The 27,733-nt window shown below is 31.8% G+C and overlaps 2 protein-coding genes across 3 annotated transcripts in view; one reads left to right on the top strand and one right to left on the bottom strand.

Moving 5' to 3' along the window:
• The window catches only part of LOC148309076 (nose resistant to fluoxetine protein 6-like), a 28,661-nt gene extending 27,230 nt beyond the window's left edge, over positions 1-1,431 (bottom strand). Inside the window, exon 1 of the mRNA XM_088260625.1 lies at positions 1,142-1,431. The gene's annotated coding sequence lies outside the window, so the exon portion shown is untranslated. The remainder of the gene's footprint in view (positions 1-1,141) is intronic.
• LOC148309075 (nose resistant to fluoxetine protein 6-like) lies at positions 31-27,490 on the top strand. Of its 2 annotated transcripts, XM_088260627.1 has the most exons (13): positions 31-151; positions 6,507-6,602; positions 8,397-8,623; positions 10,729-10,922; positions 12,091-12,300; positions 12,849-13,001; positions 14,424-14,534; positions 15,581-15,829; positions 16,301-16,396; positions 19,542-19,671; positions 20,518-20,692; positions 22,015-22,157; positions 25,612-27,490. In XM_088260627.1, the coding sequence occupies exons 3-13, from the start codon at positions 8,474-8,476 to the stop codon at positions 25,771-25,773; spliced, it is 1,773 nt and encodes a 590-aa protein (XP_088116753.1). In that variant the 5' UTR covers positions 31-151; positions 6,507-6,602; positions 8,397-8,473; the 3' UTR covers positions 25,774-27,490. The 2 variants fall into 2 exon arrangements, with proteins under 2 accessions (XP_088116753.1, XP_088116752.1); XM_088260626.1 differs by lacking the exon at positions 31-151 and having other exon boundaries at positions 5,963-6,602.
• The last annotated feature ends 243 nt before the right edge of the window (positions 27,491-27,733 follow it).

The raw sequence follows: 27,733 nt of genomic DNA, 5'->3' as shown, positions 1-27,733 counted from the left end.
GTCTCGATGTAATTGATATATGATGTCATATTTCACCATATTCCATAACTCTAAAACTAAACAGAAAGTTATGGCACTAAGATATTTTTAAATGCTGTAGTTCATAGACTGTGCAATTTTAGAAATGCCACCTCCCACGTAGGATTATACAGTAAGTCACAAATATTTTTTGGCATTTTGTATATATTTCCTCATGTATTTAGTTCCAACTATTTTTCCATTTTTTTTTCTTGAATGAAGAACTCAATAAACCCAGTTGAAGTATGTGTAAATCCACCATTAAATTTTAATTCAATGTCTTAAAAATTAGATTTTTATGAATTTTTATTTTTGCACGAAGTTTCACTCAAAAAAGAGCTATGCTTTTTTTTATTTAGCCATAAGTATATGGAATACAACTTTCTAATTATTTTTTTGTAATCTAGTTGTCAGTCATTTGTAGATAGGTAAATGTAACAGTACTTAAAGCGTAAAGTGATCACTTAAACCAGCAAATGAAATGAAAATTTTAAGATTTATAAAAAAATAAGGGTTAAAATTTTTGTCTGAAGCCCGGTAAATGTTCAGATTTCGATAAAATCATCTTGATAGAATTCTCCATCTTTGTTGAGATATCGATAAAAAATCTTAATTTATTTGGTTTATATGCGTAATGTAATTAACGAGAAATGTAAAGTATACATTTAAAGTTCTATATTATTGCTAATAATAGACTTTTTGGTTATGTATTGGGCTTTAAATTCAAAGCCAAATAACACGCCATCTATAAACTGTGTGAACAGTTAATAGACGATTTTGACAGGCACCGTGGCAGTGTTGAAACTCGAATGCGAAACTGACGTCGCGGGCTTAATTCCCGCCAATTACAAAATGAATTCAAGAAATATTTACATTGAATTAGTCTGGGTGTATATGATATATTTTTCACCTGCAAACAAACCTCTAAAATAGTGGTTTTGTGGATTTTTACCCAAAAAAACATCGTAATTTTATTTGGTTTTCGTGTACGATATTTCATGTAGTTATGACATCCAATACGTCAAAACCACAAGAAATATGAATATGTAACAAGTTGTATTAATTTGTAAATCACTTGACACAGAAAAACATAGTATGGAAATTAAAAAAATGCTGTTCATACCATTTTACGAACACCTCCCGGAAATATGTATGCAGTTCCTTACATTGGAATAACAGTTTTTAATTATTTTAATTAACGTTTACCATCCAAACGGACCCTTTTATTTTTTCACGTAACACAAATTTAATTGCAAAACAGTTATAAAATGCTATTAAAACCAATATAGAGATACTTTTCTTATCTGTTTTGATACTAGTGGTATGAAGCCAAAAGCCAAAATACAAACTATTCATTGATAAGTGAAATGTGGCTTATTACACATTATCTAGATTCTAGATAGAGAGGGAGTCAAGTAAATCACTGATTGTTTTCTGTTTTTTTTAACTAATTTTTTTGTTGGAATATACTTGTAAATACCCAATTCCTATTTTATTTTTGGGAGACAGTTAGACTTCAAAGCTAATCAAAGTAAACTAACTGTAGTATTTTATTTTAACCATTACACATATTAAAAAAAATCTCTTTCAAATTAAAATTTAATTTATAATTTGAAATAATTTGAAATTAAAATTTGAAATTATTTTGAAATATTTTATTGGCAGTCAATTCAACACTTAATATTTGGCAATTTTATAACTCAGAATCATAGAATTGAATAAATTCATGCCTCGAGATAAAAGGTTTTGCCAGGTATTTTTTACTTAAGAATTACATGAAATTACAATATTAACCGCAAAATGTAACATATTAAGGAATACGCTATAAAACTAATAACATTGGAGCCTAAGAAGGAGGTGTTGCATAAGACGTAGGTAGAATTCAGAATTACTTTTTTATATCCATTTAATATTTTTAGAGAAATATTGATGTATGTTATTTAATGCTTATACTCAACTTCATATATTTTTTAGGCAGAAGCAACCCGTTATAAAAATAGTGGTAAAATGGGGATAGAGTGCGTTCAAACTTAGTAACACTAACCACGGGTCCACAACCTAATTTTGGAAATTATTTTTTTCGTATGGAATTATCGTTATTAGGTCAATACTAACAGTATTTGTGAATACGTATAATAATGTGCCTACTGTTTAAATTTTTTATTCTTCTTCTTCTTACCCTTATAGGCACTCTTATAGGTATAGGTATAAAAGCAGTGTTATCTAGCTCGTCTAATACACGAAAAAAATGTGATCAGTCCCACGCTTCAGGTATTATTAACGAAACCAGGGTATTATAAATGAAATATCAGAGTAAAATAATACGAACGTTTATTTTGACTTTCCTAGGAATCGAACCTGGGACCTCCGACGCGGTAGCTAAATCTATTGACCGCTACGCTGCGGAGGTGGACAAACTATTACATTTTTAAAATTTTTTATTTATCTTAAATGTCAAAAATGCATAATAATTTTAAGATTGTTAAGTAGAAATACCCATATAATAAATTAAATCTTAAAAAAATCCATAGTAACTTCATTAAATAAAAAAAATCATTATCAAAGAACAAAGGTTGATTGAATTCCCATTCCTATGTCTTATAAACGATAAAAGTATGATAAAAAAAATGTGTTTTTTTTAAATTTTGCCAGATTAAATATTGTTTTTTTTTGACATCCATAATTTTGTATGTTACTTAAAATGAATGTGCGAGAGAAAAACAAAATTGTGGTTATTTTTTAAAAAGGGTATTTTCATAAAATCGCAAGAGCAACAAAATAATGACGAATAAGGGCTTTGTTTTACGAAATTATCGAGTCGTCTTCTCTAGCCCTATTCCCTTTTGAGCAAACATGATTGACGGGTATCAAACCAAATCGAACGATCCCTTGGCGCAATCTAGATTTGATTTTTCATACTATTTTATGTCTATGGTTAAAAAATTGACAGTGGATCTGACGGGTGATAATAATTTGAATATTTCGGCGCCGAGATCTTGGAATAATATTGTGAGTTTTTCATTGTAATTATTTATATTTGTTGCTGTAAAATGAGGACGCCATTAATTACTAAAGGTGAAAATTCTGCGCTTTTTTCGCTGAATGCCATAATATTTGTTTTGCGTGCGAGGTCTACAAATAAGGTTTTATTATGACCTAATATTTATTTATTTATTATTTTAGAAGACAAGATAATAGTAATTTAAAAAAAATAAGTATACAGATATTTCATTTTATCAAACCATATCAGCACGGTATGCTTTTTTTAAACTTAAATGTCGTTTATCGTATTTCTTTTCATACAAATTTCAAGCAAAAACACAAACATACTTAACGTAAATTTGAATAATTTATATACTTATACACTTGCGTCTGTTTTTATGCGATTTTGAAGTTATGCGATTTTCAAATGTAATGGAACCCATCCCTCATTTTTGTATGTAGTTCAAGTATTTTTTATGCGAATTCGCATAAAAAAAATCTAAAATTAAGACTAGTGCAGGTTACAACCGTTAAAGTGTGATTGTGTTACTGGCGCAAGGTAAACTCAAATCTGACATCGTATTCAAGAGATACTTTATTGAAAAAAAAACAGAAAACACACTTGTAATTTGGATTGAAGATTCCCAGCTCTCATGGTCGGAACACATTAATCATGTTAAAAGAAAAATTGTCCCCATAACAGGAGTATTATTTTATTTATTGTTTCGGCATTAACTTTGTGGTAAGACATGTTACAATGATTAAAGAAAACACTTGTTTTTTACCACTTGAGTTTTATTATAGACTACATGTTTCAGAAGTTAAACTTCCATCATTCAGGTCTGTATAATAACTGACAATAATAGTTATTATACAGACCTGAATGATGGAAGTTTAACTTCTGAAACATGTAGTCTATAATAAAACTCAAGTGGTAAAAAACAAGTGTTTTCTTTAATCATTGTAACAGGAGTATTATATCGATTGCAGGGTACTCTCTCTTTATCAATATATTTTGCCATGATACATTCCCACCCGTCATACCTTTGCTGTATCTGAGGTTTCACAACAAAGAAGAGAATTTCCAAAATACAAGTTATACAAAATAGAGCTATTAGAAATATATTTCATCTACCGTACACAGCTCCTACCTTTTGACATTCTACCAACTTATGAAATTACAAATACAATCCTTCAAATAATGTTTGAAACGACTCACAGCAACACCATACAATTTTTAACAAAGAAATTCATAATCATAATTCACGAGGACATAACAAAATACATGTGGAGCTGATAAATACTACTAAATTTGGAGTAAGGTCCTTAACATATATTGCCTATACCCAAATTAACTAGCTGCCTGACATATCGCTCACTCCTTTCAAGAACGTCATAAATCAAAAAACTTGATTTTTTAGGAGAACGTTTTTAAAGTTTAAAAATATAACACAATGTATTAAAAATAAATATCAAGCCACTTATTAAACTTTTCCTGTGCAACAGATCTTTTAAGGTAAAACCTGCAGGTTTTTTTTCCATTTGAAAAATATTTAGTATGTTTAAAAAAATAGTTGAACAATACCTTTTATTCAAAATGCAAAAACAGCATTTTCTGCCCTGTAGCGAGTAAACATTAAGTTAAAAATATGCCTCTTTTGCTGGGATAAAGTACATTTTCTGGGCATTCCGAAAACATGCACAACTGAAAATTGACAATTTTTGACTTATGACGTTCTTGAAAGGAGTGAGCGATATATAAAATAGAACCCATTCGGGGATCCAAAATAAATGATCTGAAAAAATACTTTATGGAATGATAAAAATGTAGTATTTAGTCATATTTTCTTATTTTGTTTTTTATATTTTCTCATTTGTTATATTCTCTCATTTTTTTTCATTTTCTCGTTTGTTTATTTTAAATATGCTTCTTACCTTATGTTTTTCTCATTTATTTCTTTTGAATATGCTTCTTATGCCTATTTATTATACCTGTTTATTGTTTTTATATTTTGCCATGTATTAGTTTTGGTTATTTAAAAAAAATCTTTTTTTCAACTTTATTATTTGGGTTCCAGTCTTTTTAACCTATATCCCATGTCCCAAAATGAGAAATAGAAATTACTCATCGGGAATATTATATATATGACTTATGTATGTAATGTTTTGAAAAAAAAAAAAAAAAATCTCAAAAACGATTTCCCATATGGATATTTAATTAAGGAAAAAGCTCTTCTGTTTTTATTTTCATGATTTTTTATAAACTTATTTTACGATTTTTGGTACATTCTATCACATTGATTTGAATTTATGCAGTTTTGTATGTAGTTCAACTATTTTTTTGTGTGAATATTTTTTATGCGACTCCCCGTGGAACGTATCTATTACATAAAAAGAGACCCAAGTGTATATTTATTTAAAAAAAACAATTTATAAATATATATATATATATATATATATATATCTATATATATATATATATATATATATATATTTTGTATATATATATATATATATATATATATATATATATATATATATATATATATATATATATATATATATATATCTGTATATATATATACATATATATATATATATATATATATATATATATATATATATATATATATATATATATATATATATATATATATATATATATTTATATATTATATATATTGTCCCCCTTCGTAGTGTAATGGTCAGCACGCTCGGCTACTGTTCTGGAGGTCCCGGGTTCGATTCCCAGGGGGGTCAAATAAATATAAGTGATTTTTTCACTGTAATATTTATTCAATATTACCCTGGACTGTTACCTGAAGCGGAGGGCTGATCACCTTTCCTTCATGTGTAAACGATCTAGATAACACTGTGTAGATAAGGGTTTTATTATTATTATATTATAATATACATAACTTTAATATCTGCAATGAATGGTGCATAAGGCACTCACCACATTGATTCAGTGTCACATTAATTGCTTGAAGGCAAGATGATTTATTTTACGCTTCAGGTACCAGTCCAGAGTTATATAATATAAGTATTAGAGTAAAAAAAATCACTTAAATTTATTTGATTCTATTGCATAGTATAACGTTTTTTCTCACTAATTTATTTTACCGTGTTAAATATTAGTATTTATTTGTCAATAAAAATGTGTATAAAAACTTTTATTTGAAATTTCGTTATAAATAATACCTACTAATTTATTGATAATAGCAGTCATAATATTACATAAAAAAATCTGTCATTAAAATGTCTTCATAAAATTAATCCAATTCAGTGTTTGCTTTGCCTTTCAGCAGTAAACTGCGTTGAAGTTACTAAATAAAGATACCTTCATTATCAAATGATGATAGTTCATATTTTTTAAAGTAACATTTTTTCAAAGATGGCTGTGACAGTTTACATTTGTTCTTTTGTTTTGTTTTTGTGCATTCCGAATTTTATCGAATGTTCGAATTTGGAATCGCAGTCGGTTTTCTATGGTTTGGCACTTGCAGGTTCAAGAGATGAGAAAATACGGGGTACGTTGTGTCAGATAGAGTTGACACAGGTAGCGACTGGAGTAATAAATAACACCAGATGGGCAATAAAACGTAAGATTTATTATTATTTTTTTAAAATTATGTACAATAGAATTCTTCTTCTGAATCCATTTGAAAATGCTAGAAAATGACGGTATAGCTTTCCCATGAGCGATCTCCCTCTATTAGGATTGGTCTTGTGCTGCTTTGTATGTATCTGACACTGATTTCTTCATTCAGAGGGATTCGACTCGTAAACGTCAGATTCTTCAAATCGACGTATAAGTGATGAGATAACACTAAATATAGACAGTTTATGAAGTAGACAATTATCAACAGAAACATAGAAATCCGGTGCCTACCCATTGCAGCATCGATTATGTGTTTTATTATGTTGCTGGTAATTATTGTTTTATCTTTGCGGTGATATTGCGAGGGAATTAAAAAAAAACTTTCAAAAAAGTTAATAAATTGCAGCATGCTTATTTGAACAGAAACCTCAAACAGAAAGAACGTAGAAGAAAAATAATGAATGATATTTATGCATACAATTTATATTTGAAGCAATAACTTTGTGAGTTTCCATTTTATGTTTAAAATATAACATGGTTTTAAAATCACTATATATATTATATTTTCATTAACTGATTCGGCAGTCACTTTGTTGTAAAATCTATGAATTTTTAATTAATGTTTTACTAAGTAAATACCACTATTTCTTAAAATCTACTGTTACACATGTTTCGATTGTGCATCATTTTCAAACACCGTAAATGGTGTTTGAAAATGATGCGGAATGAATTGAAACACGTGTCACAGTAGATTTTAAAAAATGGTGGTATTTACTAAGTAAAACATTAATTAAAAAAAAATATTTTATTCTAATCATAAATATTTATGCAGTTAGGCGAGTGTAGAATATGTAAAAAGGGTTCGAATGTAATTTACCATTGTGCGGCTGATCGCCTGATTACTAATCGCCTGAACTCTTTTCATAAATGTCCCGTTTTAGCCGTGACCTTTATATTTTGGTTTACACTGAAAAAAATAAATGTTGGTTATGAAATACCTGCTTTGTAATATTGAAATTATTATTATGAAAATTGTAATATGGACATAATTATGTGTTCACAGTATTTTGCTTTGTAAAATTGACATTATTATTATGAAAATTTTATTCTCAATGTGTCGTATACAATTTCAACGTGAAGCAGGTAACCCTTGGTTTGTAAATTTTCAATAGTTTTTAATTTTATCATGTAGGTACATATTATATAAGATATTATGGTATTAGAATCAATTTATTCAATATTACCCTGGACTGGTACCCGAAGCAGAGGGCTGATCACCTTTCCTTCATGTGTTAACGATCAAGATTACATTGCATTTATATGATGCAGTGCCCTATGCACCATTTGGGTGCGGATAAGGGTTTAATGAAAAAGAATTATGAAAATATGTAATACAACAAATTTCAATATAAATACCATTTGACCTGAAAAATTAATGATAAAAATTTCGGCAAGTGGATTCGGCGGCGGGTGAATTCACATCCAGCCGGGTCACATATAGCCCCACTTGCTGAAGACTATATATATTCTGGTATAGTCACTCATATACTATTATACTCAAGACTGTATATACTGGTATAATCACTCATATACTATTATACTCAAGACTATATATACCGCTATAGTCACTCATATACTATTATACTCAAAACTATATATATTCTGGTATCGTAACTCATAGAGCCCCATATGCTGAAGACAACATACTCAAGCGCGAGTTGGGAGCTATTATTATGATTGATGTTTTTTTTATAGATATTTTCTACTCTATATAACAATATAATTTCCTTTTTAGTATTAGACGCATCAGGGGTGCCTCAGTCAGGTCTCTATTGGGGAGGGACTTACTGGCTAGGGTCCCGAGCACAATGTATGTTGTATATGTCAAATAAAACGTTGGAAATTCAACCGTCGAGAGTCATCCATCACCAAGACAGCACGCCTCCATTCCGTGTAGCGTACTATGCTGCATATTTCAGGCAAAATTCCAGCATTCTCAGCAAAGTCTTCTGGGAAAATGAGGTAGACACAGTTCAATTATTATTTTTCTTTACATTTCTATAAAAATATCGTCAAAAAACAAACAAAATAATATTTTAATAATGCACATAATTTTGAGTGCATCTAAATACTTGTTCACAAATCTGGGTTCTCTACAATTAGGAGTTATCATTACATTTGACAGAATGTTAAAATAACTCCGAATTGAAAAAAAAAACAGATTTGTGAACAAGTATTTGGACACACTCAAAATGTTGTGAGATTTTTTAAAATTACCTAACGTCCAAGGGACTCTGAAATCTAGCTACGGCTTATGCAACACCGCTTATCATCGAGTTTCATAGCCTATGCCTACTCGTGAGTGGATTTACTCTTTATGTTTAAAGTTACTATAATTTCATGTAATTCGTGAGTGAAAATTCTAGGCAAAAACACTCGCCAATGTTGTGAATTCAAAATAACTGGTCAATTTATAAGCTGCATAAAAAAAATTAAAATCATGTTTTAAGGCGTAATAATGCATATTTTTATTTTGTATTTTTAGTTTCTAGTAAAGATCCTTTTTAAATTAAAAGTTCAAATTTGAAATCGATATAGTGATGTACATAATTGTGAGAATTATTTTCAGTACGCAGGTTAGAAAAACCGACTAATGGGTGTTTGGTCGTTTACGGTTGGCAGTGAAAAGCCGACTAGTTGGCTTTTTTGGTAGTTAATGTGTTAATATTTAAAATATAACTCATCTTGTTAAGAATTTTAAATGTTGGCACTCGGAAAAAATCATTATTTTTGCACTACGGACTCGATAGAGAATTATGCAGGCAGTTTTATTGCGGAGCGATGTTCAAAATGTAATTATCAAGTTTATGACATCAATTACTTGTCATAACGTCCAGTTAATATTTGCAATAAATTTAATGGCGTAATTTTAAATGCATTAACCTTGAGAGAATGGTAATTAATTTCAAAACTTCAGAGCCAACAGTCGAATATAGTGAAACAGCTTGAATCTTTGCAAATTTTGGTAGAAATTTGACACAGCGTTGCATTTTAATACGCACATATTTTTATATACCTATTTAAAAAAAAAAACCTGTGTGACCTGTGAAAAACATGTTACACAGCTTATTATCACAAAGGCAGCGCCAACTGTTGAAAGTGACAGCATTGCATGCAATAAAAAAAATTCTCATGGCGGGCAGCGTGCTTCTTGACAGTGCTATCACTTATTGCATTGTTGTTTCGTAGATTTAATAATAATATTTTTATTGGTTCACAAACATGAAACATAATAGAATGCAGTGCTTTTTCTTTTCTATTTTATCAGACTGAGCCACAGAAATACGCGCCGGGTACAGAAAGAATTTTAACAAACAGTGTGTAATTTTTTGAGTAAAACTTTATCTCTGACATCTATGGTGGACATATCGCTCACTCCTTTCAAGAATGTCAAATATTAAAAAACTTGATTTCTCAGGAGATCGTTTTTAAAGTTTAAAAATATAATAAAATGTATGAAAAATAAATATCAAGCCACTTATTGAACTTTTTACTGTGCAACAGATCTTTTTAGGTAAAACCTGAAGGTTTTTTCTCCATTTGAAAAATATTTAGTATATTTAAAAAATTAATTCAACAATACCTTTTTTTAAAAATGCATAAACAACACTACCTGCCCTGTAGCGGGTAAATATTAAGTTAAAAATATGCCGCTTTTGCTGGGATATAGTACATTTTTTGGGCGTTCCGAAAACATGTACAACTGAAAATTGATGATTTTTGATTTATGACGTTCTTGAAAGAGTGAGCGACATGCTCGAATTGTGATATAAGGAAAGAATGCAAGGTTGAGATAAACATTGTCGATAACACTATGGAGTGAGTGCAGAAAGAATGTTAAATGTACAGTCAAAATGCGTTCTTTCAGACGAATGTGTGGTAAAACGTTGTATGATATATGCTCGGAAGGTGAATAAGGAATGAATGCAAGGCTGACATAAGTACAACTGAAAATTGACAATTTTTGATATTTGACATTGTTGAAAGGAGTGAGCGATTTGTTGAAATTAACAAATATTGTCGTTACGGAAAGGCAAGCCGTTTCCACTGCCAATTTTTGTTTTCAGGATTTGGTGACCTTGGGTTTGTGCCTCCCTGCGTCATGTCTTGAGTCGGAAATATTTGTGCTGCTTCAGGAGTACTTTGATTCCAGGGTTCTGCTCCATCAGCATGTTTATAACATGACCCTAAGGATGGAAGAAGTGAAGATAATAAGTAATGATATGTCGTGGTTTTGGTCCTTGAAGTACTCCCCACTGTGGTGAGCATTTAGAAATTGTGAAAAATGTTCACAATTGCTTCATTTTTCTGATTCCAACATGTATTTGTATTGAAAAAATGTTCACAATGCCTTCCCACTTGTATATTGAAAAAGTTCACTTGTACTATCGTAAAATGTTCACTTTTGCTTCATTATTCTAATTCCCACTTATATATGGAAAAAAGTTCACATTGACTTCATTGTTCCGATCCCCACTTGTATATTGAAAAAGTGCAATGTAGTTTAATGGTCACCATGCTCAGCTACCGTTCTGGAGGTCCTGGGTTCAATTCCCAAGGGGGGAGGGTCAAATAAATATAATTGATTTTGTAACTCTAATATTCATTCAAAATTACCTGTAGCGGAGGACTGAATCACCTTTCCTTCATGTGTTAACAATCAAGATAACACTGTATTTATATGATGCAGTGCCCTATGCACCACTGGGGTGTGGATAAGGGTTTGAAGAAGAATGAAGAATATTGAAAATGTTCGCTATATATTCCAATTTGTTTATTGTAAAAAGTTCACAATAGCTTCACTATTGTAATCCTCACTTATATATTGGAAAAAGTTCATAATTGCCTCACTATTCTAATCCTCACTTATGTATTGAAAAAAGTTCATAATAGCTTCACTATTCTAATCCCCACATACATATATATTGAAAAAAGTTCATAATATCTTTATTGTTCTGATTCCGATTTGCATGTTGAAAAATTCACTCAATTGTGCTGATTCCAATTCAAGTATTAATATAGATAAAGTGCATTACATCACCATATTGTGAATGTGGACAAGATATAGGGGATGCAAACCATACGTTCTTTCAGTGTCCGCTCACTACAGAGAAGGAAAACTTTCTTAATAGCTTAACACGGGCAGGAATCCAACTCCCCACCCAAGTATCCACCCTTCTTTCTGAACCTAATTCTAGAATTGCGGGCATGATTTCTAAAATGATAAAGCTAAACGCATTTAAACTATGAAATTTTGTATTAATTGTTATTATTATTTTCATTTTATATCAATTTATTAATATTTTGGTGTTGTTTGTTAATAAAAGTAATACTTGACACTGGCACAAACATCCTTTCACTGGGTGACTGCCAAATAAATACTTAAAAAAAATTTTTGTTGTCATAATTTAAAAAAATACATATTACAGGATATCTACAGTTTTGCTTTTGGCATTAAATATTCTTGGCACAGTCTACCGAGCCTGGATATATAAAGAGACAGACATTAATCAAAATAAAATCCAATACAAAAACACTGTTCAAAAGATACTCTTTGGATTTAGTATTGGAGATAACATAAGAACGATATTTAATACCAAAAATGAGAAGGATACACTGTTACCTATTCACGGATTAAGGTATTTACTATATAAGACACTGGATTATTCACCCTACGGATGATATCGCTCACTCCTTTCAAGAACGTCATAAATCAAAAAACTTGATTTTTCAGGAGAACGTTTTTAAAGTTAAATTATAATAATAAAATAATTATAATTTTAAAGTATAATACAATGTATTAAAAATAAATATGAAGCCACTTATTGAACTTTTTACTGTGCAACAGATCTTTTTAGGTAGAACCTGAAGGTTTTTTTTCCCATTTGAAAAATATTTAGTGTATTTAAAAAAATAATTAAACAACACCTTTTCTTCAAAATGCAAAACCAACACTTTTTGCCCTGTAGCGGGTAAATATTAAATTAAAAATATGCCGCTTTTGCTGGGATATAATACATTTTCTGGGCGTTTCGAAAACATGCAAAACTGAAAATTAATGATTTTTGATATATGTATGATGTTGTTGAAAGGAGTGAGCGATATGGTAGTTTTCGAATGGCTACACTGAAAAATATGTTGTCGTGTGTGCCGGGTCAATATTTTAAAATTGATGATATCATTCCAGAGTCAACACGATGTTCATCACCGTCGTTGGTCACATGATACTGTTTGCTTTCGACAAGTACGAGGGGAAGCAGAACCTCCATTATCCGGGAGGCATTGCCACCAAACTATTGCAGAACACTCATTTCGTTGTGGACTCATTCTACTGCATTGGGTAAAAGTCAAATGTATGCGATCCATGCACTTATAGTCTCTCCATGCACTCCCACCGTTTTTATTAATTATATTTATTCTTATTATTTTTTAACATAATTAACAGACTTGACAATGAATTAAAAAAAATATTATATACTTAGGTACTTATGTAAAATTAATTAAATTAGAAATATTACTGATTTTTATTTTGATTACTAAGTTGTGATACATAAGCCACGATTTAAATGGTTTTCGGGTGATTTTCGAAAAACATGCTTAGTTCAGATTGATTTTTTTACATACTTAACAGACGTTGCACCGAATAAAAAAATATATAAATATACTTATAAAAACTTACTTAAAAAAATTGATATTTAAATTGAACAGACTTAATTCTGATTTATTTTTTAACATTCTTAAAAGACTTGACAATGGACAAAAAAATATATATACGTAAGGTTAATTTTGAAAGGTTAATTTGTCCGCCTCCGTAGTGTAATGGTCAGCACGCTCGGCTACTTCTGGAGGTCCCGGGTTCGATTTCCAAGGGGGGTTAAATAAATATAAGTGATTTTTTTCACTGTAATATTTATTCAATATTACCCTGGACTGGTACCTGAAGCGGAGGGCTGATCACCTTCCTTAATATGTAAACGATCAAGATAACACTGCGTTGATATGACGCAGTGCCCTATGCACCATTGGGGTGCGGATAAGGGTTTTATTATTATTTTTTAAACAACTTTTTGAATTTTTTTTGCACGTTATGCGAATTACTCGTTATGAGAGGTTCCACTGCTTTAATAATTTCTGAATATACAAAATATGCGGAAGATCAATTGTGACGTTTCTTACAATAATCGACTCTAGATACTACAAACGCATTTACCAATTGACGGGCAGCATCAACTGGCAGATCCTTGCGAATGCTCTTAATATAAATATATATATATATTTATATATAATTACAATTTAATTTAATTTCAATTAAAATAAATTAAAATAATTAAGCTAATTTTCGTCTACATCTCTCCAAATTTATTATTATTATTATTTTTATTTTTTTCTTTCACTTTCTTATTTGTTCATTATTTTTAATTTCACTGTATAAATAAAATGTTGTAAAACATATATGGTTGACTAAGTATTGCACCCACCACTTAGTCAAGCTGGAATAAAGAGTTAAAAAAAATAAAATAATATATATATATATATATATATATATATATATATATATATATATATATATATATATATAAATATAAATATAGCTTCCGAATTTGAGGAGCGTGGTTGTCAATTATGGGTAGAGTAATGAATATTATATGTGTATTATACTTAAACCTACAGATGTCCATATTCTTCTTCATCTTTGTTGATATAATAATAATAAAAAAAACTTAATGATTATGTAGTTATTTTAGCGATGTTATTTTTTCAGTGGTTTTCTGCTTGGTTATAATTTTTTCAAAGACAAAAATAATACAAATTTGACAACGTTTAAAGCAAATTTAAAGGATTTGATCAACACAGTCTACAAACGATTCAAAAGGTATTAATTTTCTTAGCTCGTAATTTACAGTGGACAATGGGCATAGACTAGGGCTGTACAAAGCATGGAAAAATTATGGTTTCCCATGACAACTTTTGTAGACTAACACCAGTTTATATGCATATACTGATGATGGTTTCTCGTGCCAACTTTTGAGACTGTCACCAGTTTACATGCATGTACTGGTAGTTTCTCATGCCAACTTTATTTGACTAATACCAGTTTACATGTATATATTTAGGTATTAATCTTAAATCAAACACAGATTTTTGGAGTCTACTAAGTTGTATTTTATTAACAAAAACAAATAAAAAATTTATATTGTGACAGTCGTTTCGCCTTGTTAAGGCATTATCAAACGAATGTCGTTCGTTTAAAAATGCGCTAACAAGGCGAAACAATTGTCACAATAAAATTTTTATATGTGTTTTTGTTAATCAAATACAACTCAGTAGACTCAAAAAATCTGTGTTTGATTTAAAATTAATACATAAATTAAAATGGAGTTCTATAAATTAAACGCCAAATCAATAAATAGGTACATGTATATATCCCAAACTTTTGTAGATTAACACCAGTTTACACATCGCTCACTCCTTTCAAGAACGTCATAAATCAAAAATTGTCGATTTTCAGTTGTGCATGTTTTCGGAATGCCCAGAAAATGTACTATATCCTTGCAAAAGCGGCATATTTTTAACTTAATATTTACCCGCTACAGGGCAGAAAGTGTTGTTTTTGCATTTTGAAGAAAAGGTATTGTTTAATTATTTTTTTAAATATACTAAATATTTTTCAAATGGAGAAAAAACCTTCAGGTTTTACCTAAAAAGATCTGTTGCACAGTAAAAAGTTCAATAAATGACTTGATATTTAATTTTAATACATTTTATTATATTTATACTTGATATTTATTTTTATTACATTGTATTATATTTTTAAACTTTAAAAACGTTCTCCTGAAAAATCAAGTTTTTTGATTTATGACGTTCTTGAAAGGAGTGAGCGACATATGTACTGATGGCTTCTCATGCCAATTTTTGTAGACTAACACCAGTTTACATGTATGTGCTGATGGTTTCCCATGCCGCCGGTGAGTGGATGCATCGTTCATCGGCACTGATGAACAACGAAAGGATGGACCTGAGATGCTCCAAGCACTGGTGGGCCAATCTCCTCTACATCAGCAATATTTACCCCCCGTCTCACGAGTCCTGCATGGCCTGGACCTACTACCTCTCCAACGACTTCCAGTTCTTCATCGTAGCGAGCGCGCTACTCTACCTGTCAACAAAGTAAGCATCTTTCTCTTTCTTCTTCTGTGTGTGTCATGTCAGGTCCCCTGATGTCGAATATCACGAGTCATCACCATCGTCCCACACAAGAGTCTAAATAATCGGTAGTTATGTATGAGGAGATGCATGATTGTGGAAGAGACAAAGAATGTTTGCAAATATAGAGTGGTGCGGTGTTCTATTCTCTCTGCCTAGTCCTGCGGCGAAGCAGCGTGATGGTTGATTAGTTAAGGTGGAGACTGACCGGAGCATTTCGTCGTAACATAACGTCGTAACATCGCTCGCGGCGAGCATCCGAAACTATGGATGGAACGCTCGGCTCGCTGTACTGACTGCCTTAATGCTCGCATCGTAACGTGTTACGTTACGATGAAATGCTCCGGTCAGTCTCCACCTTTATATATTTTTCATGTAATCTGGCATTGTTGAGTTTGCAGACAATATGCTGATTCGTTTTGTTATTTTGTTTAGGCACTTAAAAGCTGCAGGGATTATAGGATTGGCTCTCTGTTTAGGATCTGGTTTGTACACCGCCTACACTGTCAAAGCATTAAACCATCAGCCGTTGTGAGTATTTTTATTTGATTTAATTAACTGTTTAAGTGCTGAACTACCCATAGCATTATTCCCATGTATGAGTATACATACTATGATAAAAATGGTAAATATATCTCAATATTTACACTAAAGACTGTTTTACAACATTTTGAGTGTGTCCAAATACTTGTTCACAAAATCTGGATTATCTCCAATTAATTTCTGCTCAATAAAAAGTTTCTTTTCATCTCAACAATAGATGTCTCTAGTGAAGTTCTAATGATTCAAGAAAAACGTTTCGAAATCGATTCATATATATAGAACTTCCAAGAATTTGAGTAGTGTGGTTGTCAATAATGGCTAGAATTGGTGAACGTTACACATGTGTAAAGTGATCACTTAAACCAGCCTATGATGGTCGTCAGCCCCGTAAATACCCAGACTTCCATATTCTTCTTCATCTTTGATGAGATGTCAAAAAATAATTTGAATTTTAATCACCAATTACAAATAAGAACAAAAAGATGAAGATCAGTTTTATTCAATACTATTTGAAGGAACACATTTTTTCATAATTTCACTACCTTTGTTTTAAAACAATGTGTGTTTGACGGTTGTCAGCTCCGTAAATGTCCAGACTTTATCTTTGATGAGATGTCAAAAAATAAAGACTGTTTTCATGGTACATATACAATCCTATCAGATTAAAAAAATATATATTTTCCAAATATTGTATTTCTTTCTGCTATCCACACATTGTTGTCGGGCAGTTTTTTCATCAACCCCGACCCAAATTATACTTAGACAGTCTACCGCCCGACCCTCAGTATACTAATCACAAGTAACCGCAAAACCGATTCCCATCTGTACAATGTTTTTAGGCGTCTCTTGCGCTCTACCAAAAGTAAGTTAATAGAACGCTTATAAGCATCTCCCGCTCTCTACGAACAGTATGTAAAAGAAGCTTTCAAGCATTTCTCACTAATTTCCTAGTAAAGTGTGAAATCAAGTTTTATGGAGTGTACCTGCAATTAAATAATAATAATAATAAAACCCTTATCCGCATCCAAATGGTGCATAGGGCACTGCGTCATATAACGCAGTGTTATCTTGATCGTTTTTACACATGAAGGAAAGGTGATCAGCCCTGCGCTTCAGGTACCAGTCCAGGGTAATATTGAATAAATACAACAGTGGAAAATCACTGATATTTATTTGAACCCCCCTGGGAATCGAACCCGGGACCTACAGAACGGTAGCCGAACATGCTGACCATTACACAACGGAGGCAGACAAAAAATTGCAATTAAATAACGGCCTAAAATTATATTAAGGCAGTGTTCTGTAAACCTTCCTATTTAAGGTACACCTACCAAATTAAGAAATTTCAGAGGTGCGTATTTACTATATTATGGTAATATATTCAACAAATTATGTTTAATGCGAAATGTGAGCCTATTTAACTGAGCACAGGCAATAAAAATTTTGAGCAAAAATGTTATTTTCATAAAACTAGACTTTTTTCCGCAGCACACCAACTAATCACCACGGTACACCAGTGTGCTGCGGAACAATGTATTAAGGTATACTAGAATTGCAAACAAAGAGCCATACGTCATTAACCACACTAAAAGCACAAGATCAAAAACTGAAGGCAAAATAAATATTCCTCGTGTGAGATCTTCGTTTGCCCAAAGACATTCAAATTTTATAGGCCCTAAAATTTATAATGTGCTCCCACAAGAAATATTATGTTCAGTTGGAAATAAATTCAAAATGCACACAAAAGAATGGCTCCTAAAAATTGGAAGATCCCAGCTGGAGCAGCAAATAAAAGTTTGTGTGTGATTAATCTATGTGTCAGTGTTTTATAATTATATAATCCTATTTTCTAATTTTATAATATTACTCCTTTAGATTTTACTTTTCTTTTAGTTCAACTCTCTATTTGCTTTCTTTTTATAATTATTATTTCATATTATTTCAGTCTTACCACTTTTATATTATCATTAAAAATATATAAAGCTGTATTATAAAAAGAATAAGCATACCCTGCCTACCTCAGAACAGGTATCTCCAAATACCTAGTGAGGATAGACAGTGTCCAATAAAAAAAAATAAAATAAATATATGGATATATATAAATATGTATAACTTAAGTACAAAATTATATTAAATAATAAACGCTGTTCTGCAGCACTGAACCTGAAAAAAAAAAAAAAAAACAGATTTGGCTCTCAAGAAATTTTTCAAATCGTAATTTGCAAATTTTGCTCTTTGACTAATAAGTTTGTTTCTTGAATGTTTTTCGCTGATACTTTGTGGCACATTTTATAAACTTTATAAAATAAAACAACTTTGTTTTACAACATTTTGAGTGTGTCCAAATACTTGTTCACAAAATCTGGATCATCTCCAATTACAGGAGTCATTTTCATATTATTTTTTGACATCTCATCAATGATGAAGAAGAATATGGAAGTCTGGGCATTTACGGGGCTGACGACCGTCATAGGCTGGTTTAAGTGATCACCTTACGCACGTGTAACATTCACCAATTCTACCCATTACTGACAACCATACTACTCAAATTCTTGGAAGTTCTATAAATATATGAACCAATTTAGAAACCTTGTTCTTGAATCACTATGATTCGGATCTCACATACTACATAATATAAGAGTTTCTGCTTAATAGAAAGCTTCTTTACATCTCACCAATAGATGCCTCTAGTGAAGTTCTAGTGATTCAAGAACAAGGTTTCTAAATTGGTTCATATGTATAGAACTTCCAAGAATTTGAGTAGTGTGGTTGTCAGTAATGGGTAGAATTGGTGAATGTTACACGTGCGTAAGGTGATCACTTAAACCAGCCTATGACGGTCGTCAGCCCCGTAAATGCCCAGACTTCCATATTGTTCTTCATCATTGATGAGATGTCAAAAAATAACTTTGTTTTAACCACTTTTTATTGGTACACTTTTGCCAAACAGTTCCGACAAGAACCTTGTCATTATCAGGGTTTATTTTAGTTTTAAGTTATTTTATTTTATAAATAAGTTTGTTCATTACACAGTTTAGCAACATGAGCATAGAAGGAATCACGTATTCCTCGTATCTGAATCTTTTTCACACCAATTCTGTTACAGTTTTTCATAGATTTTCTCAATTTCCAGCATTCACAGCTTATTTGAAACAGTTGACATTTTTTACTTTCCGCCTTGGATGAGAATCTCTCCTTATATTATTGGTGTATTCGGAGCATATTTTTACACCTATCACAGGAAATCTATGCCTAAAGGAAAGGTAAGAAAAATCTATCAATTATTATGAAGTTTTACAAACTACATTACATTAACACATTGTTGTCGGGCGGTTTTTTTCATCAACCCTGGCCCTAATTAGTAATTAGGGTCATATACTAATCACCAGTAACTGCAAACCCTATTCCTATCTGTATAATGTTTTTTGCCATCTCTAAAAAAAGTGGTTATGAACACATTGTCAGGCAGATATTTCATCAACCCCGACCCTAATTAGGGTCGTATACTAATCACTAGTAACTGCAAATCCAAATTTGATCTGGACAATGTTTTTTGACGTCTCGCGCTCTACCAAAAGTAAGCAAATAGACTGCTTATAAGCGTCTCCCGCTCTCTACTAACAGTAAGTAAAATACGGTTTTAAGCGTTTCCCGCAAACAATGTGTTAAAAACATTATAGGAAAATTTTATTGAAATTAAACACTTGAATATACCACTTTATCGAGTTTTATTTTTATTTACGACTAGTTTCGAAAACAACAGTTGTTTTCATCTTCTGGTACAAATTAAATTAAATTATTAATTAATTGATAGTTTTAATTTGTACCAGAAGATGAAAACAACTACCAATTAATAAATAATTTAATTTAATTTGTACCAGAAGATGAAAACAACTGTCGTTTTCGAAACTAGCCATAAATAAAAATAAAACTCGATAAAGTGGTATATTCAAGTGTTTAATTTTAATAAAACAATCATGTCATTCCACAAAGTTAATGCCGAATCAATAAATAATATTATAGGAAAACCTTGTTTATTCAAAATGGAAAAGAAGGCCGTAGTTTCAGTATATATTTAATTAAAAATAAATTGTACTTGCTCCTTTCAGATCTGGCTATCTATCATTTGGCTGTTGTATGCAGTTTTCAGCCTATTTGTGTTGTTGGGTTTACCGAAAAGGGATATCAGTATAACGTACAGCATGTTCTACACGTCCACCTCCCGCGTAGCTTGGTCCTTGGCATTGCTTTGGCTGATAATCGCCTGCCTGACGGATAATGCTGGTAGGTCCTTTTTTATTTTATTTATTTAGAAATTTAACAGACCATTGACATAAATTCATTTACACTAATGAATAACAAATAAAACAGGTAATTGTAACATTCCGATTTCTCAAATGTTAAATGAGTTAAAAGTAAACAGCAAGAATAAAATATAGCAAAAGTTAAGAAGATTAATTAGGTAGACTTAATTTAGAGCTAAAGTAAAAAAAAAAACAAACAGTTATAAGATGTACAAGTTGAGAAGAGCAATAAAGTAAAAATAAGTGCTACAAGGCAGCAAAAAAACAAACAGTAAACACATATAAAGCAGAAAACATATGCAACAGATATGTAGCATAACGTAAAAGAAGATTTTTTGCCTTGATCATGCCTAGTTTTCTTAGGTCTTCCTTTGTTCCCATTACTAACCACATTCGCCTAATAAATTTGTTTTACTCTTCTTTCTTCACGCATTCGATTCACATGCCCAAACCATCTCAACAAACCGTTTCACATTTTTTGTTGATAATGCTTATGGCAACCTTGCATTCTTTCCTTACGTCGCCATTGGAACATCTATCATACATCATTTTGACGCACATTCGTCTGAGAGATGCATTCAGTTTACTTTCTTCCTTCTTTAGCCAACTCACTCGCTTCAATTCCATACACTAGGGTTAAAAATTAAAGACTTTCAAGTATTTTGAATGTCTTAAAATATTATTTTTTGACATCTCATCAAAGATGAAGAAGAATATGGAAGTCTGGGCATTTACGGGGCTTACGACCGTCATAGGCTGGTTTAAGTGATCACTTTACACACGTGTAACATTCACCAATTCTACCCATTATTGACAACCACACTACTCAAATTCTTGGAAGTTTTATATATATGAACCAATTTAGAAACCTTGTTCATGAATCACTAGAACTTCACTAGAGACATCTATTGGTGAGATGTAAAGAAGCTTTTTATTAAGCAGAAACTCTTATATTAGTATGTGAGATCCGAATCCTGGATTATAATCACACACATGAGAAACGCCAGAAAATAACATTTTCATTTTTATTATTAAGCTTATAATTTGACCAGATAATTTATTTACAACATTTTGAGTGTGTCCAAATACTTGTTCACAAAATCTGGATTATCTCCAATTACAGGAGTTATTTTCATAATATGAAAATAACTCCTGTAATTGGAGATAATCCAGATTTTGTGAACAAGTATTTGGACACACTCAAAATGTTGTCTTAAAATAATTCAAATTTACATAATGACAATTTTTCATCTTTGCCCATCTATTTATACAATTTTCCAATAATATTTGTCTATTTCGCAGGTACATTTGCGAGAATAATGTCCAAGGATGTGTGGATTCCCATGTCAAGGTTGACATACTGCGTTTATCTAGTCAATCCAACCCTCATATACATGCTTACTTCGTTTAGAGATAAACACATGTATTTTGAAGGAAACGTTATAGTAAGTGACTTTTTCTAAAATCAGAGAATATGTATAATCATTAGATAAGCTTTAACACTAAAGTGCTGCCATAGAGGCGGCATGCATGGTTTGACACTATGGCACCAATAAAATAAAGTCTTAACATACTTTGGACGGGAAAGGTATTTCTACCCGTTGGGTCGATTGATGCTTAAGGACAGGAAGGGTATTTTTACCTTCTACGCCGGCCTCATTTCAAAAGCAGAAATGAAGAAATTATTCAATGTGAATATATATGCTAATCTTTTTGTCAAGGTCCTTACCATATGTACATAATTGTCAAAACCTGTCACCAGCGGTCCGCAGGCATAAAAAATACCCATTTGAAATATGTTAATACTAGATGTTTTTAATATTTGGCCTGTCTAAATAATACGTTGACTGACATCGTTAATTAAAATTTACTTAATTCAGTTAGATACAACATTTTGAGTGTGTCCAAATACTTGTTCACAAAATCTGGATTATCTCCAATTACAGGAGTTATTTATTTTTGGTGAGATGTAAAGAAGCTTTTTATTAAGCAGAAACTCTTATATTAGTATGCGAGGTCCGAAACCTGGATTGTAATCACACACATGAGAAACACCAGAAAATACCATTTTCATTTTTATTATATAAGCTTATAATTTGACCTATTTAAGCTTATAATTTGCCAGATAAAAAAAAAAATTGCAGTTGAATGTCTGGGTCCCCTTTAAAGTATTCACCTCCCCGACACACACTCTTATCCCAACTGTGTTTCCACTTTTGGAAACGATCTCTGAAATGCTTATGGTATTTTGTGATGTCCTTCAGTTCTTTCGTTGCATTACATTGGTGCCATAAACCAAGCTTGGACACAAAATGCCGAACCCTCTTCTGGTGGAACGGAAGGTCTGCTGATGACAGTCAACAGTCCGCCTTCTCCTGAGGAGTTTCACGTGGTTTCCTCCCAGCAATGAGCAAATGCTGATGAGTTCCTGATTGGCCCACACTAGTTTATCGTTCCTGTTCCCAAGACATATTAAAATAAATCATGTTTTTTTTTTTTCATTCAAACCCTTATCCGCAACCTAATGGTGCATAGGGCACTGCATCATATAAACGCAGTGTTATCTTAATCGTTAACACATGATGGAAAGGTGATCAGCCTTCCGCTTCCGGTACCAGTCCAAGGTAATATAGAATAAATATAAGAGTGAAAAAATCACTTATATTTATTTGACCCCCACCTGGGAATCGAACCTGGGACCTCCAGTACGGTAGCCGAGCGTGCTGACCACTACACTACGGAGGCGGACAATCATGTTAGCTACAAGAAACAAAAATCAACTTATTGATCTTTAAAGCTTGTATGTAATAAGAAAGGTAAATAATAAATGTAACTCCCATTAAAAAAAAAGCTCTCTCATCGCATTTACCCTAAACTTGGGAATCATTTCAAATCTTTTTCATTTCAAAGGTCTTTTGAGTTTGGGGAACAAATAAAAATCAGATGAAGAGAGATCAGTTGAGTAGGGTGGGTGGAGATGAACGGCGATCAAGTGTTTGGCCAACGAGTTCTGAAAGCGAAATGTTCTTTGCACCGTTACATGCGAAGAGGCGTCAGAATAATAAATTTGTGTCAATATCGCTCTTGTTGCGATATCGCCGATGACACTCGTATTCAATGTCACAACGTCTCATTGTTGACAGTCTTTTCGAATAAATTACATCCCGGTACATATTTATTATTCACACAGTATAAAGTGCTGAGTAAACGTTCAATACAAGGAAAACAAACTTGAAACACGTTTGGAATAAAAATGAAAGTTGAGTGCTCGAAATGCCAATTCAATTTCATTATGTCACTGTGTCTTGTAATACACTTGATATTTTTTAACAGAGGAAGCAAAAAATCATGCTGTTTCCCTTACCCTTAACTGCCCCCAATGGTGCATAGAGCACTGCATATTGCACAGAGCATAGAGCACTCATATTGAATCACTATTATTTTTGTTGTCCGCCTCTGTAGTGTAATAATGGTCAGCATGCTCGGCTACCGTTCTGGAGGACCCGGGTTCGATTCCCAGAGGGGGGGGGTCTAATAAATTAGTGATTTTTTCACTCTAATATTTATCCAATATTACCTGAAGCGGAGGGCTGATCACCTTTCCTTCGTGTGTTAGCGATCAAGATAACACTGAGTTTATATGATGCAGTGCCCTATGCACCATTGGGGTGCGGATAAGGGTTCGAATGAAATGAAAAATTATTTTTGTTACTTACATGATAGCAGTGGCGTGCACAGATAATTAATTGGGGTAGGCAGTAGAGGTACCTACCTCTACTGCCAAGTAGTAAAGTAAGCCAGGTAGGATAGTCATTAGAAGTAGGTTAGTAAGGTGAGCTAGGTGCTACTTAGTAAGGTAGGTTGGACTTCCACAGTTGCCTGTTGGACGCGACTCTCTTCCAGTGCAGGCCCGCCACTTTCCTAATGTCATCGGACCATCTTGTCTGGGGCCTACCCACGCTTCTGCGTCCTGTTCTAGGCCTCCAGTCAAGCATATTTTTCGTCCGTCTACCCTCACACATATGTGCCACATGACCTGCCCAGTTCCACTTTAGTTACGACGTTCTTTGAGCCACATTTGTTACATTGGTCTTTTATTTTATCCAAACATCCGTTTTTTGGTCCTTAAGGGATATTTACAACATTTTGAGTGTGTCCAAATACTTGTTCACAAAATCTGGATTATCTCCAATTACAGGAGTTGTTTCATATTATTTTTTTAAATCTCATCAAATGAAGAAGAATATGGAAGTCTGGAGATTTACGGGGCTGACGACCGTCATAGGCTGGTTAGCTTAAGTAGTAGAGGTAGGTAGTAAGGTAAGCAAGGTACTACTTACTAGGGTAGGAAGTACATTTAGGTAGTAAGGTAAGCTTGTACTACTTAGTAAGGTAGGGTAAGTATTGTTTGCGTTTTTATATGTCACACAGGTATGTTAGGATAGGCACTGCTTTTCTGCCTATACGAAAGGCACGCCCCTGCATATAACACAAGAAAGCACCTCTCAGCAAAGCACACAATTAACACACTTTACAGAAACATAAGAAGCATGCTAAATATATCGCTTAGGTTTTTTGACATCTCATCAAAGATGAAGAAGAATATGGAAGTCTGGGCATTTACGGGGCTGACGACCGTCATAGGCTGGTTTAAGTGTTCACTTGTTACGCGTGTGTAAAGTGATCACTTAAACCAGCCTATTCTAGTAACTAGTACCTAGCTTACCTTACTACCTACCTCAACTGTCTACCCTAATTAATTCTCTGTATATACCACTGGTAATATAAGAGTAATTCTCAAATGCATATGCAAAGACTGTTTTAGCATATAGTTGTTTGACTACCATAAATTTATTGCACATTTCCTCTGTGAATAACTAATGAAAACTTTTTTTTCAGCTTCTTAATGCGTTTGGGATTCTCGTGATTACGTTTATCGCTGCTTTGGTTCTGGTAGTCTTCGTGGAATATCCTTTGAGTAATTTACTTAACACGCTGTCTGTACGGGAAAAGGAATACACTAATGGAAAAATTGTACAACACCCATTGAAGGTGGATTAGGAGTTGGAATATTTATTTGTCAATCTTTATTCCAGACTTTGAGGTGAAATGTGCCAGCCAAGTTTATATGGCATATATATTACATTATTTATTGATTCGGCATTAACTTTGTGGAATGACATGATTATTTTATTAAAATTAAACACTTAAATATACCACTTTATCGAGTTTTATTTTTATTTACGACTAGTTTCGAAAACGACAGATGTTTTCATCTTCTGGTACAAATAAAAACTAACGAACAAAAATATGTTTAGGTGTAAATATAGGTTAATAAAAAAATTCAGATAAACCAATAATTAATAATTTACTGTTTCAAAATACGTCACCATTATTATCAATGTTTCCTTTTACAAAAAATCTTGTTCCTTAACCCCCCTCCCTATATTTATTTATTTTTTTTTTTAATATATATACACCTAAATATATTTTTGTTCGTTAGTTTTAATTTGTACCAGAAGATGAAAACATCTGTCGTTTTCGAAACTATAATAATAATAATATAATAAAACCCTTGTCCGCACCCCAATGGTGCATAGGGCACTGTGTCATAAGAATGCAGTGTTATCTTGATCGTTTACACATGAAGGAAAGGTGATCAGCCTTCCGCTTCAGGTACCAGTCCAGGGTAATATTGAATAAATATGACAGTGAAAAAATCACTTATATTTATTTTGCCCCCCTTGGGAATCGAACCCGGGACCTCCAGAACGGTAGCCGAGCGTGCTGACCATTTCACTACGGAGGCGTCGTTTTCGAAACTAGTCGTAAATAAAAATAAAACTCGATAAAGTGGTATATTCAAGTGCATATATATTATGTAACTTATAATGAAAAATAAACATAACATAAATGACAAAAATTGATGAGGCAATAGGACATAATGATCTATCAGATTTAGGGGTGTCTTATTTAGAAAATATGACAAAACTAATAAGACAAATAAATGAGCTATGTGACTGATATTGACTGATATACGATATTGAATCCATTGTGTCTTTTGTTTTGTTGTATTTTTGTATTGTTTTTAGGGATCAACTTTATTTGTGAACTATCTATAAGCATCCACTATCATTTTTAAGATAATAAAATATGCTATAAATCCTTGTACATAATATACAGGGAAAATTTTCTAATGCAACTAATAAATATATAAAAAAACATAAATGATTAATAGAAATAACAGTATTCTTGTGAAATCAAAGGTGTATAAATATATACTATAAAAGATGCATACGTACGTACACAAACATTCACTCAAAATCACATATGTTATACATATACACACATCTCACACATACCAGTCCAGGGAAATATAAAATACATATTGAATTGAAGAATCACATATTTATTAAGACCTCTCTGGGAATGGAACCTGGGACTCGAGCATGGTAGCCGAATGCGCTAACCACTACACTACAGAGGTGGATCTACAATATATGCATGCATACACTCATACCCATATAAATATATACACACATATAAAAATTAAATGTTTACAATTGTTAATAAAAAAAAAGTGTATTAATTTTTAAATCAAACACAGATTTTTTGAGTCTACTAAGCTGTATTTTATTAACTTTGTAGACTCAAAAAAATATATGCTTGATTTAAAATTAATACATAAATTAAAATGGAGTTCTACAAATTAAACGCCAGATCATCAAATAAAAAAATTGTACAAGCGCCCTTGAGGAAGTATTTTACAAAAATAGCGCTTTATAAATTATCCTATTATTATGTATATTTTTATTGTTAAAAAAGAAATAAATATTTTTTCTATTTACTTATGTCTTTTTGATTTCTGCCGGTGACTATCAAATTTTCCAGTTCCAAATAAATAAATATATATGTATATATATATGTATATATATATGTATATATATATGTATATATATATATATATATATATATATATATATATATATATATATATATATATATATATATATATATATAC

This window comes from Brachycentrus maculatus, unplaced genomic scaffold (assembly GCF_059751285.1).
Source record: "Brachycentrus maculatus isolate JH-2025_06_01 unplaced genomic scaffold, ASM5975128v1 h1tg000139l, whole genome shotgun sequence".
In the NCBI taxonomy this organism is placed as follows: domain Eukaryota; kingdom Metazoa; phylum Arthropoda; class Insecta; order Trichoptera; family Brachycentridae; genus Brachycentrus; species Brachycentrus maculatus.
The sequence above is the reverse complement of the archived record's forward strand: the minus strand, read 5'-3'. Positions and strand labels throughout refer to the sequence as shown.